General features: G+C 40.2%; 1 protein-coding gene across 1 annotated transcript; it reads right to left on the bottom strand.

Annotated features, from left to right (window-relative positions):
- Nucleotides 1-10,194: 10,194 nt before the first annotated feature.
- LOC307123512 (uncharacterized protein) lies at nucleotides 10,195-10,788 on the bottom strand (the record flags this gene model as incomplete). Its single annotated transcript, XM_079812057.1, has 1 exon — nucleotides 10,195-10,788. One exon carries the CDS (start codon nucleotides 10,786-10,788, stop codon nucleotides 10,195-10,197), a length of 594 nt encoding a protein of 197 aa, XP_079668183.1.
- Between the last annotated feature and the right edge of the window lie 2,397 nt (nucleotides 10,789-13,185).

The raw sequence follows: 13,185 nt of genomic DNA on the forward strand, positions 1-13,185 counted from the left end.
CCTTTGCTCTGCCATGCCTCTCACTGGCCTCTTATATGGTGTGATAAGGGCCAGGGGTTCCTGTAGACATGGGTAGCCACCATCAGCTAGGAGAAAATACCCAGGAGGAGGGTAAGTCCCCCTAGTGTAGATGGGGCTGTTCTTAAGGATGCGTGCATCATGCACACTTCCTGGGTAACCCACAAAGATGTCAATAAAGCGGCCTTGATGGTCACAGACTGCCTGGAGCACCACTGAAGGGAAGAGCTTTCTGTTGTTGTAATCGTGACCATCAGGGCCGCCGGGACATTTAATTCTAATGTGGCAGCCGTCTACTGCCCCTGCTGCCTTACCAAATGCTGGGTGGTTAGCCAAGCGAGCAAAACCATCCCCAACCACTTGGAGCTCCTCCTGTGTTTGTGGGAAGCGAACAAATTGGGGGGGGGGGAGCACAGCCACCACCTCATCCACCATCTTGTGAACAATTCTGTGCACCGTTGGAAGAGGCATGCTAAAGACCCTGGAGACAACTCTGTAGGCTGAACCTGTTGCCAGCCAGAACAGGAACACGAGTGTCTCCAGGGTCGGGCCCCATCCATGCTGCCTGTCGGTCTTCAGGGCCACCATCAGCTGCTGCATGGCCTCTCTGCCCAGCCTGAAGTCTGGCCGAGTGTCCTCCCCTCCATAGTACCGCTGCAGTACTGGCACTGTAGTGTTGATGGCACAGTAGTGCCGAGCCTGTACAACATGTAGAAGAGAGAAAGGTTTAAATATAATTTCAGTTGTGCCATTTATTTAATGTTTGTTAAACTATTAAACATATTGGGTCAACTGGTTTGCAGAGGGGGGATTTAAAGCCGCTCCCTTTTACTGGTGATTCACCATGTCATTTTTACTCCATATATAGCCAGCTAGAATGCTACCAGTCAATAAGCTTAACACTCCTATTATGCAGTGGGTCAATTTGACAATTTATTTTTTCAAAGATTATTTGACAGTCAAGTGTGTTTAAACAGTGCTGGTCAATTTAACGCACAATATAATGGATGTAATTATTTTTAAATGGATGATACGAGCGTTAACGTTACTTACCATCCCGCGTCTTTGACGGCAGAGGAGGCGACTAATTAAAATCCTCCTCCTGCGAGCCTGACGCCGATGCTGCCTCACCATCTCCATCTCCATCTCCATCTCCGAAAAAAATGCTGTGCAGCAACCAAACACTTGGCCCTTCCATTTTTTTCCTGTCAGAATATATATATTTTTTTACAGTCGTTTCTTCACAAATGTATAAAATTCATGCATGTAATTTGAAATAAGGTCAACAATTACTTCAGAAAATATTTTTTCCAGTCAGAACCCCTTCTCTGACTACAAATCCTGTCAGAATATGTATTTTTTTACAGTCGTTTCTTCACAAATGTATAAAATTCATGCATGTAATTTGAAATAAGGTCAACAATTACTTCAGAAAATATTTTTTTATACATTAACATATAAATAAAATGAAATTCATACTTGAATAAAAAGTTTCTCACCTCAGAAAATACTTTGCTGCTGATTTGTTGCTGAGTTGTTGCGGAGTGGTGAAGTAAGAAGGGATACAGTGGTATTGAACTTGGCAGCAATCCAAACAGCCAATCAGAAGAAAGCGGATTTTCACTGACGTAATGACGCAATGACGCGCACTTGAAAGCCTGTTCCATTTACGTGTTTTCCGAATGCTAAACAGGAGCCTCGCCTAGCCTCTGAAGGAAGTGACTTGGAAGGATCCGTCCTACCAAGGAAGGATCCTTGACATTGAGAAACACCTATTGACTGTGTCGGCCCTTTGCCGAGGTCGAAAGCTGGAAATCAGTATTTGTTAACAATCATGTGTGCAGCGACACGATTTCCCAAAGCGATACCGCTCCGGAAAATTACAGCGCCGGTGATCAGCAATGCACTTGTCAGATTCTTTTCTATGTTTGGTTTGCCTAAGGTTATACAATCTGACCAAGGTACTAACTTCCTGTCAAAGATTTTCACGCAGGTGTTAAAAACATTGAACATTTCTCACAGGACTTCGAGCGCATACCACCCAGAAAGTCAAGGAGCTTTGGAACGGTTCCACCAGACCTTAAAAGCGATGTTGCGCCGGTACTGCATGGATACGGGTAAGGACTGGGACGAGGGCATACCTTTAGTCTTGTTTGCTGTTAGGGAAGCAGTACAAGATAGTTTAGGATTTAGTCCTGCTGACCTTGTATTTGGTCACACTGTGAGGGGTCCTTTAAAAATGCTTAAAGAAGATCTGTTATCCCATGAGACCAGTGGTACAACGACTGTGCTAGATTACGTAAGTACATTTCGAGAGCGACTGCACAATGCTTGTTCGATGGCAAGGGAATCATTGTTAAAAACTCAGACGGCTATGAAGAGTCAATTTGACCGTAAAAAAGTTCAACGTTATTTTAAGGAGGGAGATCAGGTGCTTGTGTTACTGCCAGTTGTGGGTTCGGCATTGTCTGCGCGCTTCGCAGGCCCCTCCTATTAAGCAACGCGCTTATAGAGTAAATGCTGTGAAACGTTCAGTAATGAAAGCTGAAGTAGATTATTTGCGGGAAAATGGTCTAGCTAAGCAGAGTTTCAGCCCGTGGAGTTCCCCATGCTTAATTGTGACCAAAAGCGATGGGTCCGCTAGATTTTGCACAGATTATCGTAAATTAAACGCAATAACTGTTCCTGATTGCTTTCCATTACCTCGCATGGAAGATTGCGTGGACAACTTGGGGTCTGCGAAATATGTCAGTAAATTAGATTTACTTAAAGGTTACTGGCAAGTGCCTTTAACGTCTCGTGCATCTGATATGTCTGCTTTTGTTACTCAGGATGATTTCATGCAGTATTGCGTGATGGCGTTCGGGATGCGCAACGCCCCAGCGACGTTCCAAAGGCTTATCAGCATCGTTCTCGCTGGTGTTCAGAACTGTAACGCATATTTGGATGATCTTGTGATCTATTCAACTGATTGGTCCGCACATGTTTCCACGTTAAGAGAAGTGTTTGAACGCCTTGAAAAAGCTTCACTGACGTTAAACTTAGCCAAGTGTGAATTCGGTCAAGCCACAATAACGTATTTGGGCAGGGAAGTGGGTCAAGGGCAGGTAAGACCAATCGAAGCAAAAGTGATTGCTATTGCAGATTTTCCAGTTCCGACTACTCGTAAAGAGCTTCGCAGATTCTTGGGAATGGCCGGTTATTATCGGAATTTCTGCAAGAATTTCTCTACTGTTGCCAACCCGTTGACATCACTCCTTAGTCCTTCACGTACGTTCCTGTGGAACGATGAGTGTCAGAACGCTTTTGAGAGTGTTAAAGTTTTGTTATGTAATGCACCTGTTTTGACAGCTCCTGATGTGGAAAGATCTTTCAAATTAGAAATCGACGCAAGCTCGGTGGGCGCGGGTGCAGTGCTTATACAGGAAGATGTACTTGGTATTGACCATCCCGTATGCTATTTCTCACGTAAGTTCAATAAACACCAGTTGAACTACTCTACTATTGAGAAGGAGACTTTGGCCCTGTTATTAGCTTTGCAGTTTTTCGATGTTTACGTGAGTTCAAGTAATTTGCCTGTAATGGTATTTACAGATCATAATCCTTTAGTGTTTTTGGCACGCATGTACATTCAGAATCAGCGATTGATGCGCTGGTCCTTGATCGTGCAAGGTTACCATTTGGTGATTAAACACAAGAAGGGTTCAGAAAACATAATTGCTGATGCTCTGTCTAGAGCTTAAGGTGCAAAGAAAAAAAAAAAAGTACTGGTATTACTCGTATAGTTTTTTTTTCTCTTAAGGGAGGAAGTGTTACATTCCATGTGTTTCTTTGTATGGTTTGGGGGGGGGGGGGGGGGTGGTTTCCATTCCATGGTTTCCATTCTTTTTGTTTTGCTTTATCTAGGGAATCACTGCAGACGAAAACTATACTGCTGTCACTACGCAATGAGGGACGTTCGATGTAACGGGTGACGTTTGAGTGACGTCGACCAATCAGCGGATGGGCCGGCATGATAAAAGGCCCCATTTCTTGTAAATGGGCAGTGAGGGGATTCATACGAACTCTCACTCATCTATCATCTCTTTCTTATCGGTGACTGTCAAGTGCTCTGTTCACTTTGTTTGTGCTAAGTATTGCCGAGTTAACACTCCGTTGGGGTTTGTACATTATTATGTCAGTGACACATTAGTTTCGTCTGAGAATGTTTGCACGCTGTTGTTATATTGCTCGCAGGTGTTTGAGATCAACGCATTATACTCATATGAGGCCGCGGCGTGTCATTTGGTAGAGTTGATTCCTTCATTAATGCGTTAGTTGCCTGTTTATTTTGTTTTAGTTAGATAGATAGTTTTCCTTATTGTTATTTAGTTAGAAAGAGATCGCCCTCAGTTGTAATCTTGTTTTGTAGTCAGTGTAGTTTTTTTTTTAGCGTCGTATACGCTGAAGATCTCGGTTTTGTTTCTACATTTTTCTTTCTTTAGTTAGTATTAGAGGTTTGGGTTAGTAATGATTGGGGCTTTGTTTTGATTATTTCATTGATTTGGGCGACTTTCTTGTTATCATTGGTTTTGTTTTTCTATCTTTTTCTTTTGTGTTATCTGCTTTGGTGACCTATTATTTTCTGTAAATAAACCAGTCAAGGTTATTTATTCAGTCTGTTGATTCTTTTGTTGCCTGCACACCTCAACAGTTGCATCTCGCATAAGTGTTGCGTCATCATCCTTTTAACATCTTCTAAGCACGTAACACACATATAAGAATAATAAGCTTTATAAGGAGCCTTATAAGAGAAAGCAGTGGAGGTTTCACAGAGAACCTTTAAATTAGGCGTTATAAAGAGCCTTATAAGAAAAAGTAGTGGAGGTTTTATAAGAGAACCTTTATCAGGGCTTATAAAAGAGCCTCGGATAGAATAGAGATAGCAAAGTTTAATAAAAAGTTGTTTATACAGGGAGTGCAGATTTATTAGGCAAGTTGTATTTTTGAGGATTAATTTTACAACATTAATAATTAAACAACAACCATGTTGTCAATGAACACAAAAAACTCATTAATATCAAAGCTGAATATTTTTGGAAGTAGTTTTTAGTTTTAGCTATTTTAGGGGGATATCTGTGTGTGCAGGTGACTATTACTGTGCATAATTATTAGGCAACTTAACAAAAAACAAATTTATACCCATTTCGATTATTTATTTTTACCAGTGAAACCAATATAACATCTCAACATTCACAAATATACATTTCTGACATTCAAAAACCAAACAAAAACAAATCAGTGACCAATATAACCACCTTTCTTTGCAAGGACACTCAAAAGCCTGCCATCCATGGATTCTGTCAGTGTTTTGATCTGTTCACCATCAACATTGCGTGCAGCAGCAACCACAGCCTCCCAGACACTGTTCAGAGAGGTGTACTGTTTTCCCTCCTTGTAAATCGCACATTTGATGATGGACCACAGGTTCTCAATGGGGTTCAGATCAGGTGAACAAGGAGGCCATTTCATTAGATTTTCTTCTTTTATACCCTTTCTTGCCAGCCACGCTGTGGAGTACTTGGACGCGTGTGATGGAGCATTGTCCTGCATGAAAATCATGTTTTTCTTGAAGGATGCAGACTTCTTCCTGTACCACTGCTTGAAGAAGGTGTCTTCCAGAAACTGGCAGTAGGACTGGGAGTTGAGCTTGACTCCATCCTCAACCCGAAAAGGCCCCACAAGCTCATCTTTGATGATACCAGCCCAAACCAGTACTCCACCTCCACCTTGCTGGCGTCTGAGTTGGACTGGAGCTCTCTGCCCTTTACCAATCCAGCCACGGGCCCATCCATCTGGCCCATCAAGACTCACTCTCATTTCATCAGTCCATAAAACCTTAGAAAAATCAGTCTTGAGATATTTCTTGGCCCAGTCTTGACGTTTCAGCTTGTGTGTCTTGTTCAGTGGTGGTCGACTTTCTGCCTTTCTTACCTTGGCCATGTCAAGTCAAGTCAAGTCAACTTTATTTATATAGCGCTTTTAACAATGTAGATTGTTTCAAAGCAGCTTTACAGTGTTAAACAGGAAAATAATGCAGCATAATTTTATTCAGCTGTATAGCCATTCTGGAAAAATTTCAAGTATCATACAGTGACAGTGTGGGCTTTAGATCAATAATTTGATCAGTAATTTAGTTTAAATGGTTAATTTAGTTTATTATTTAGATGTATTTCGATGTTTAGTTGAAAAATTTAGTGTCCCCATGTCTCTGAGTATTGCACACCTTGTGCTTTTGGGCACTCCAGTGATGTTGCAGCTCTGAAATATGGCCAAACTGGTGGCAAGTGGCATCTTGGCAGCTGCACGCTTGACTTTTCTCAGTTCACGGGCAGTTATTTTGCGCCTTGGTTTTTCCACACGCTTCTTGCGACCCTTTTGACTATTTTGAATGAAACGCTTGATTGTTCGATGATCACGCTTCAGAAGCTTGGCTATTTTAAGACTGCTGCATCCCTCTGCAATATATCTCACTATTTTTGACTTTTCTGAGCATGTCAAGTCCTTCTTTTGACCCATTTTGCCAAAGGAAAGGAAGTTGCCTAATAATTATGCACACCTGATATAGGGTGTTGATGTCATTAGACCACACCCCTTCTCATTACAGAGATGCACATCACCTAATATGCTTAATTGGTAGTAGGCTTTCCAGCCTATACAGCTTGGAGTAAGACAACATGCATAACGAGGATGATGTGGTCAAAATACTCATTTGCCTAATAATTCTGCACTCCCTGTATGGCCAAGAAACTTTATAAGTTTTTATGTACAACTTTTATGTAGAAGCTGTTTATGAGGCCGAAAAACTTTATAAGAAGTTTATGTACAACTTTCATAATTGACTTTGTAACATGAAAACACAGAAACATGATTTTGTAAAAATGTTTTATTGGGTTTATAAGAAATACACAAGAGACATTATTTGGTAAAAAGTATTTTATTAAGTTTCATAATGACTACACTGAGACATGTTTTGATAAATGTTTTATTGGAAGGATAAAGAAAGACACTATGAGCCATTATGTATGAAAGTCATTTATTAATGTAAAAGACAAACAAATGAATGTAACCTGTATTAATATGCAAGTATAAACAAAGTATTAAACAAAGAGCAAGTGTTACCTTGGGTGCTGTCTTGCAGACCTGGTGAAGAAGAAGATTAAGGATCCGAGCTCGAAGAAGAAGGATGAAAGAAAACAGGACACTTTATACTAGGATGTTGAAGGAATTAAGGGAGTTGACGATGGTTCAAAATCTGGGATTGGATGAATTGTACATTAGTGATTGAATATGTAATGAAGAGGTGTGATGTTAAAAATAGGGTATAAAAAGTACAGTACTCTATGTGTGCCCCAGGGCTGTGTGCAACAGGCAGCTTCTCCATTGTTTGATGGTCCGAGCCTGACATCTGCTGGTGATACTTGTGAACCAACTTTATTGACTTTGATTTTATGATGTACTCTTAACGATTATATGTAAAACTTTTTGTAACTGGAAAAATAAATATCCCTTATAATTGATATAAAAAAGAACTTGTCTGCCACAAGTCTCTGCTTTCTAAACGAGTTGAGCTGAACCGACACGGAGGGGTTTTTCTTCTAGGTTGTAAGTATGAATTTGAATATTTATTATCTAGTTAAGGATTTTACCTGCTTTACCTATCCTAAGGTTATAAACTAAAATTAGGTAGAAGGTGTTGATGATCTAAAGGAGATTGTGCACCGAATAACAGTACCCAGCCCTACACATCAGAAGGGTCACACTCTGGATTTAGTGTTTTCACTTGGTTTTGTGTTGTGTTGTCTCTCTGTGTTGCCATGTACTCGGACTAAATCTCAGTGTTTCCCACACATAGACTATTTTGTGGCGGTGCGCCACAGAATCAACACCGGCCGCCACATATTGCATGTCGTTATTCTTTTTTTTATGCTATTTGAAACATGCAGCGTATTCGTTCAGCTGCACTTTTTTCCCTGCTCTCCCTCCGTCTCTCTGTCATTCACGGGCATCTCTCGCTCTCAAATTGCCAAACCTGCTTTTGTTATTAAACAAAGTCTAAGCTTATACATTTTTTAAAGTTTTAATACGAAATTGAAACAATAAATAGCGTTTTGGCGCTAATGTGGCATAACAGTTAAAGCCAGAGGCGACATGCTCTCATCTTCCAGCGGCGCGCGCGGTCACATGGTTCACCTCAATACTTCTAGCGCTGTGTCAATACATTGGAATGGATAGACGACAGTTTCAATATTCAGGTATTTGCAAGTTTTGGTAAACAGTACAGTATAGTGTGCATTGATTTTTACGTCAACCACATTTACAGTATAATTTTATTATGGAGAGTGATGGAGATTCATCATTGTTAACATTAATGTTAATGTTTTTATTGTATTTACCCCTGTGGTATTCCTTACTAATTGGTCACACTTATACTCATTAGGTGCGTTTACATGGAGCACTGTAATCGGTTTAAAAGTCCAATCCGAATGAAAATGCTCCATATAAGCACCTCAGTCGGAATAAAAATGCCCAAACTGAATGAAATTGTAATCGGTTTGAGAGGGTAATCGGTTCCGATCAAATGAAAAATTCCACCATGTAAACGACCTGATCCGATTACTCTGAGTGTACGTCTTTCTGTGATGTAATATACAGCGCGCGCGCCTCCACAACTGAAGGGCGCGCGCTGCACTCACACCAGGCTAATGTTGACTGAGAGGAAAGTTCATTTTTCTGAGGTATTACACTTTTTTATTTCATAACTTTTTAGTTCATAAGTTATGAACAAAGTTGGAATAATGACACAGACATAGCCTGGCTACAGCATCTCATTTTGACAGTGTTTGTGCTAGGCTTTAACTGCGCCTGACAGAAGAATTTATTTTTCTGAGGTGATTCTTACACTTTACAACAAATAATAAATAGCTTTTATAAAACTGTGTAAGTCCTGGTGGCCGTTGAGAGTTGCCAGTGCAACAGGAAACATTCAAGCTGCTGGAGAGGACATGTCGATATTTCTCTCTGTTTCTCGTAAGTTATAGGCCTATATAAAAAAAAAATTTCAACAACTGCTTCAAATTGGTTGTAACATTACCCACAGTCTTTAATTACTTTTGTTAATATTTATATCTCTGTGATTATGGTATCTTTCCTTAATAATCTGAAATATTTGTGTCTAGCCTAACGTTAGTAATGATGCTGAGCACGTCTTGAATGCTTTAATTCATGTTTCACCGTTATTCTAAGTTTTTAATAATAATTTGGGTGCATTTTATTGTTAATTTTGTGCTTTTCAAATTAAATTAATTGAATTGATTTTGAGTCCGCGTTCCTCATTCACAGCTGTTGAAATAGCCATTGTATAGGACATAAATTAGGTTAAACTACTGCATGTCTGCCCACAGAAAAATAAATAAATATAAAAATGACCAACACAGAATTATTGATCCATGAATGTCGCAGTTATTATAATTGGCAACGTTACGAATCTATGAAAGTCAGCACATGTAAACACCAGATCGGTTTAGATAACGTCTCATGTTAACAGTCCACCGAATCTTGTTGGTTTTAATAAAGACTCAGAGCAGGTATTTCTTGGGAAAAACGCACAGAACAAAAAAGGTGCGTCACACTTTACTGCTTGTTCAACCACATGTACAACTCTTCTTCTGTGAAAAAACAAGAATAGCCAAAGGATGCTTAGAGCTCCACCTAGTGGTTATATAATGAAACTTAAAGGAGGTATTCACATGATATGGCTTTATAACTTAAACAGCTTTAACTGAAATACACAAGCTTAAAATAGTTGTTCTGGTAAGAGTGTATTTTTCCAACACTCCTTCTCACTCGCAAACAGAATGATTAATTAACTGGTTTCACTCCAGCCATCTGTCTCAGCTTCGTGAACTTTTCTTCACTCAGTCCTTTAGTGAATATATCAGCAATCATATCTTCAGTGCTGCAGTATTTCAAGTCTATGAATCCACTTGCAATTTGCTCTCGAATGAAGTGATACTTGATGTCAATGTGTTTGGCACGTCCATGAAATTTAGGGTTCTTTGCCATACAGATAGCAGACTGATTATCCTCAAACATCAACGTTGGACCTGTTTGGTTTACCTTTAGATCTGTCATCAGTTATCGTATCCATACAGCTTCTTGAGCTGCACTCGCCAATGCCATGTACTCAGCTTCAGCAGTAGAGAGAGCTACACATGTCTGTTTCTTGCTTCTCCAACTCACAGCTGCTCCGCTGATTTGAAACATGTATCCTGATACAGATTTGCGATCATCTTGGTCTTCAGCCCAATCTGCATCTGAAAATCCAACGCATTCTTTTGGCTTGTCTTTGCTATACAGCAGACCTAGATTCAAAGTGCCGTTCAGGTACCTCATAATTCGTTTGACAGCAGTCCAATGATGCTTTGTGGGTTTAGCACAGAATCTTGCAACATTATTCACAGCATAAGCAATGTCTGGTCTTGTTCTTGTTGATAAATAAAGCAGACTACCAACAGCAGACTGATATTGTGTTGAGTCGACTCCTTCTTTGTCATCAGTGTGTTTGATGAGCTTCGAGTTCATGTCTACTGGTGTGCTTACTGGTTTAGAATTTTCCATTCCGAATTTCTCCAACACATTTTTTGCATATGTTGTCTGACCCATCCAGATTTCTCCTGTTTCTGGTTTTTGGACAACTTTCACTCCAAGAAAATGAGTTAGCTCACCCATGTCCTTTATCTCAAGTGTTTTGCAAGCATTTTCTTCACCTCCATCATCCGTTTATCATTTTGTCCAGCCAGGAGAATGTCATCAACATACACAGCAATAATGAACATCTCACCAGTTGCTGCAGTGTAAATGCAGGGATCAGCTGTAGTTTGTACAAAACCCATCTTCTTTAGCTGTTCATCTAGTACGATATTCCAACATCTTGGTGATTGCTTCAGTCCATAGATGCTGCGATTTAGTTTGCACACTAGATGTTCCTTTCCTTTCACAACAAAACCTTCAGGTTGTTGCATGCACACTTCTTCCTTAAGTTCTCCATTCAGGAAAGCTGTCTTGACATCCATTTGATGCAGCTTTAGTCCATGCTGTACAGCCAGAGCTATTATTGTTCTGATTGACTCAAATCTGACTACTGGACTGAATGTTTCATCATAGTCTGATCCAAACTTTTGTGAAAAACCTTGTGCGACTAGACGTGCTTTGTGTCTCTCAAATGCTCCATCAGCATCAACCTTGACTTTGAACACCCATTTACTGCCCACTGCTTTTCGATCTTTTGGTAGTTCTATGAGGTTCCATACATTGTTCGCATACAGCGATTCCATCTCTTTCTTCATAGCTTCCTTCCATTTCACCTTGTCTGGACTGCTGAAAACATCCGCTACAGTTTTGGGTTCAGTTGTCTGGTTATTTGTGACTGTTACCCACTCTCTGTAATTGTCAGGTGATTTTCTCACTCTTGTTGTTCTTTGGATCTCTTGTTCCGCCAAGTCCTCACTGTAAGATTCTCTACAGTCAAACTCCACAAAGCGTTTCACATTGTCTTCATCGTTTGTATCAGGCTCCTTCTCAACTCCATGATCAGACTCATTGAATAGCACATCTCGACTATAGAACACCTTTGCGAGTTTTGTATCATAGAGTCGATATCCTTTCGTTTCTGTTCCAAATCATCTTGGGGTACATGCGCATATACAGTACATCCAAATACACGTAGATGATCAACCTTTGGTTTCTCACCTGTCCAGGCTTCAAAAGGAGTCATTCCTTTCACTGATTTCGTTGGACTTCTGTTTCTTAGATACACAGCTGTTGACAGTGCTTCTGCCCAGAACTTTTTAGGTAGCTTTGCATCAGCTAACATTGATCTCACGGTCTCCATCAGTGTTTTGTTCATTCGTTCAGCTACTCCATTTTGCTCAGGTGTCTTCGGTACTGTGAACTCATGTCGGACTCCTTCTTTTTTCAGGAATTCTTGAAACTCAGACGACGTATATTCTCCTCCATTATCTGTGCGCAAGACTTTAAGTTGTCTTCCAGTGGATTTTTCAGCCATGGCTTTCCATTCCAGAAACTTCTGAAAAAACTTAATCTTTCCTCTTCAGAACATACACCCATACATAGTGAGTATTCTCATCAATGAATTTCAGGAAGTATTCAGCTCCACTCAAGGATTTTACATTCATTTTTCCGCATACATCACTGTGCACTAAGCCAAGTGGTTCAACAGCTCTTTTGCGATCACTGGTTGTGAACTTACTGCGATGATGCTTTCCTTCAGCACATGAATCACAAAAGTCAATGTCTTTTGACACATCAAAGTCAAAGCCATCAACTAGACACTCATTTAACAACTTCTTCAGATTTTGTGCACCTAGATGACCATAACGTCGGTGCCAGGTTTGTTCCTTAGTCTCTTTATATACATTCACATTTTCTGTTACATGTACTTGATCACTTTCTCTACAGTTCACATAATAGAGACTGCCTTCCTTTGTTGCAGTAGCAATCAGCTTTTGATTAACATCCGTGATGAAGCATCTGTTCTCTGTGAACTTGACCTTTTTCCCAGACTGAGTTACCTTGGACACACTCAGTAAGTTGTATGACAATTGTGGTACATACAAAACATCATTCAGCTTGCATTCTTTTGTCTTACCATCAGTCAATGTCATTTTCAGCCGCACAACACCACGTCCTGTTGCTTCAACAGCGTAACCATATCCAAGTGTTACTTCTTGTGAGGGTTCTAGGCTTTTAAACTCAACAAACTGTTTCTTGTCATTACACATGTGACAGGTTGCTCCTGAATCTACAATCCAGCAATCAATTCTTTCATCAGAGATTGTTGATAGTGCATGACTCACCATTAGTCCAACACTTTCACTATCTGAGTCGCTTTCTTGTCTTTTCACTTGTGCCTTGTTTGCTTTGTGTTTATAGCCCACCTTCTTACTCTCTTTGTTGAACTCTCTGCAGTTACGCTTGATATGTCCATACCTTTTGCAGTAGTGACATTTTGGGCCTTTTCCTTTCAAAAACTATTTTCCAGCCAGAGCTTTGACATCGTTGCTCGTGTTTTCAACATCACGTTCTCTCATTTTGCATTCTTCATGC

Source organism: Gobio gobio, assembly GCF_949357685.1.
Source record: "Gobio gobio genome assembly, chromosome: 1".
Classification (NCBI taxonomy): domain Eukaryota; kingdom Metazoa; phylum Chordata; class Actinopteri; order Cypriniformes; family Gobionidae; genus Gobio; species Gobio gobio.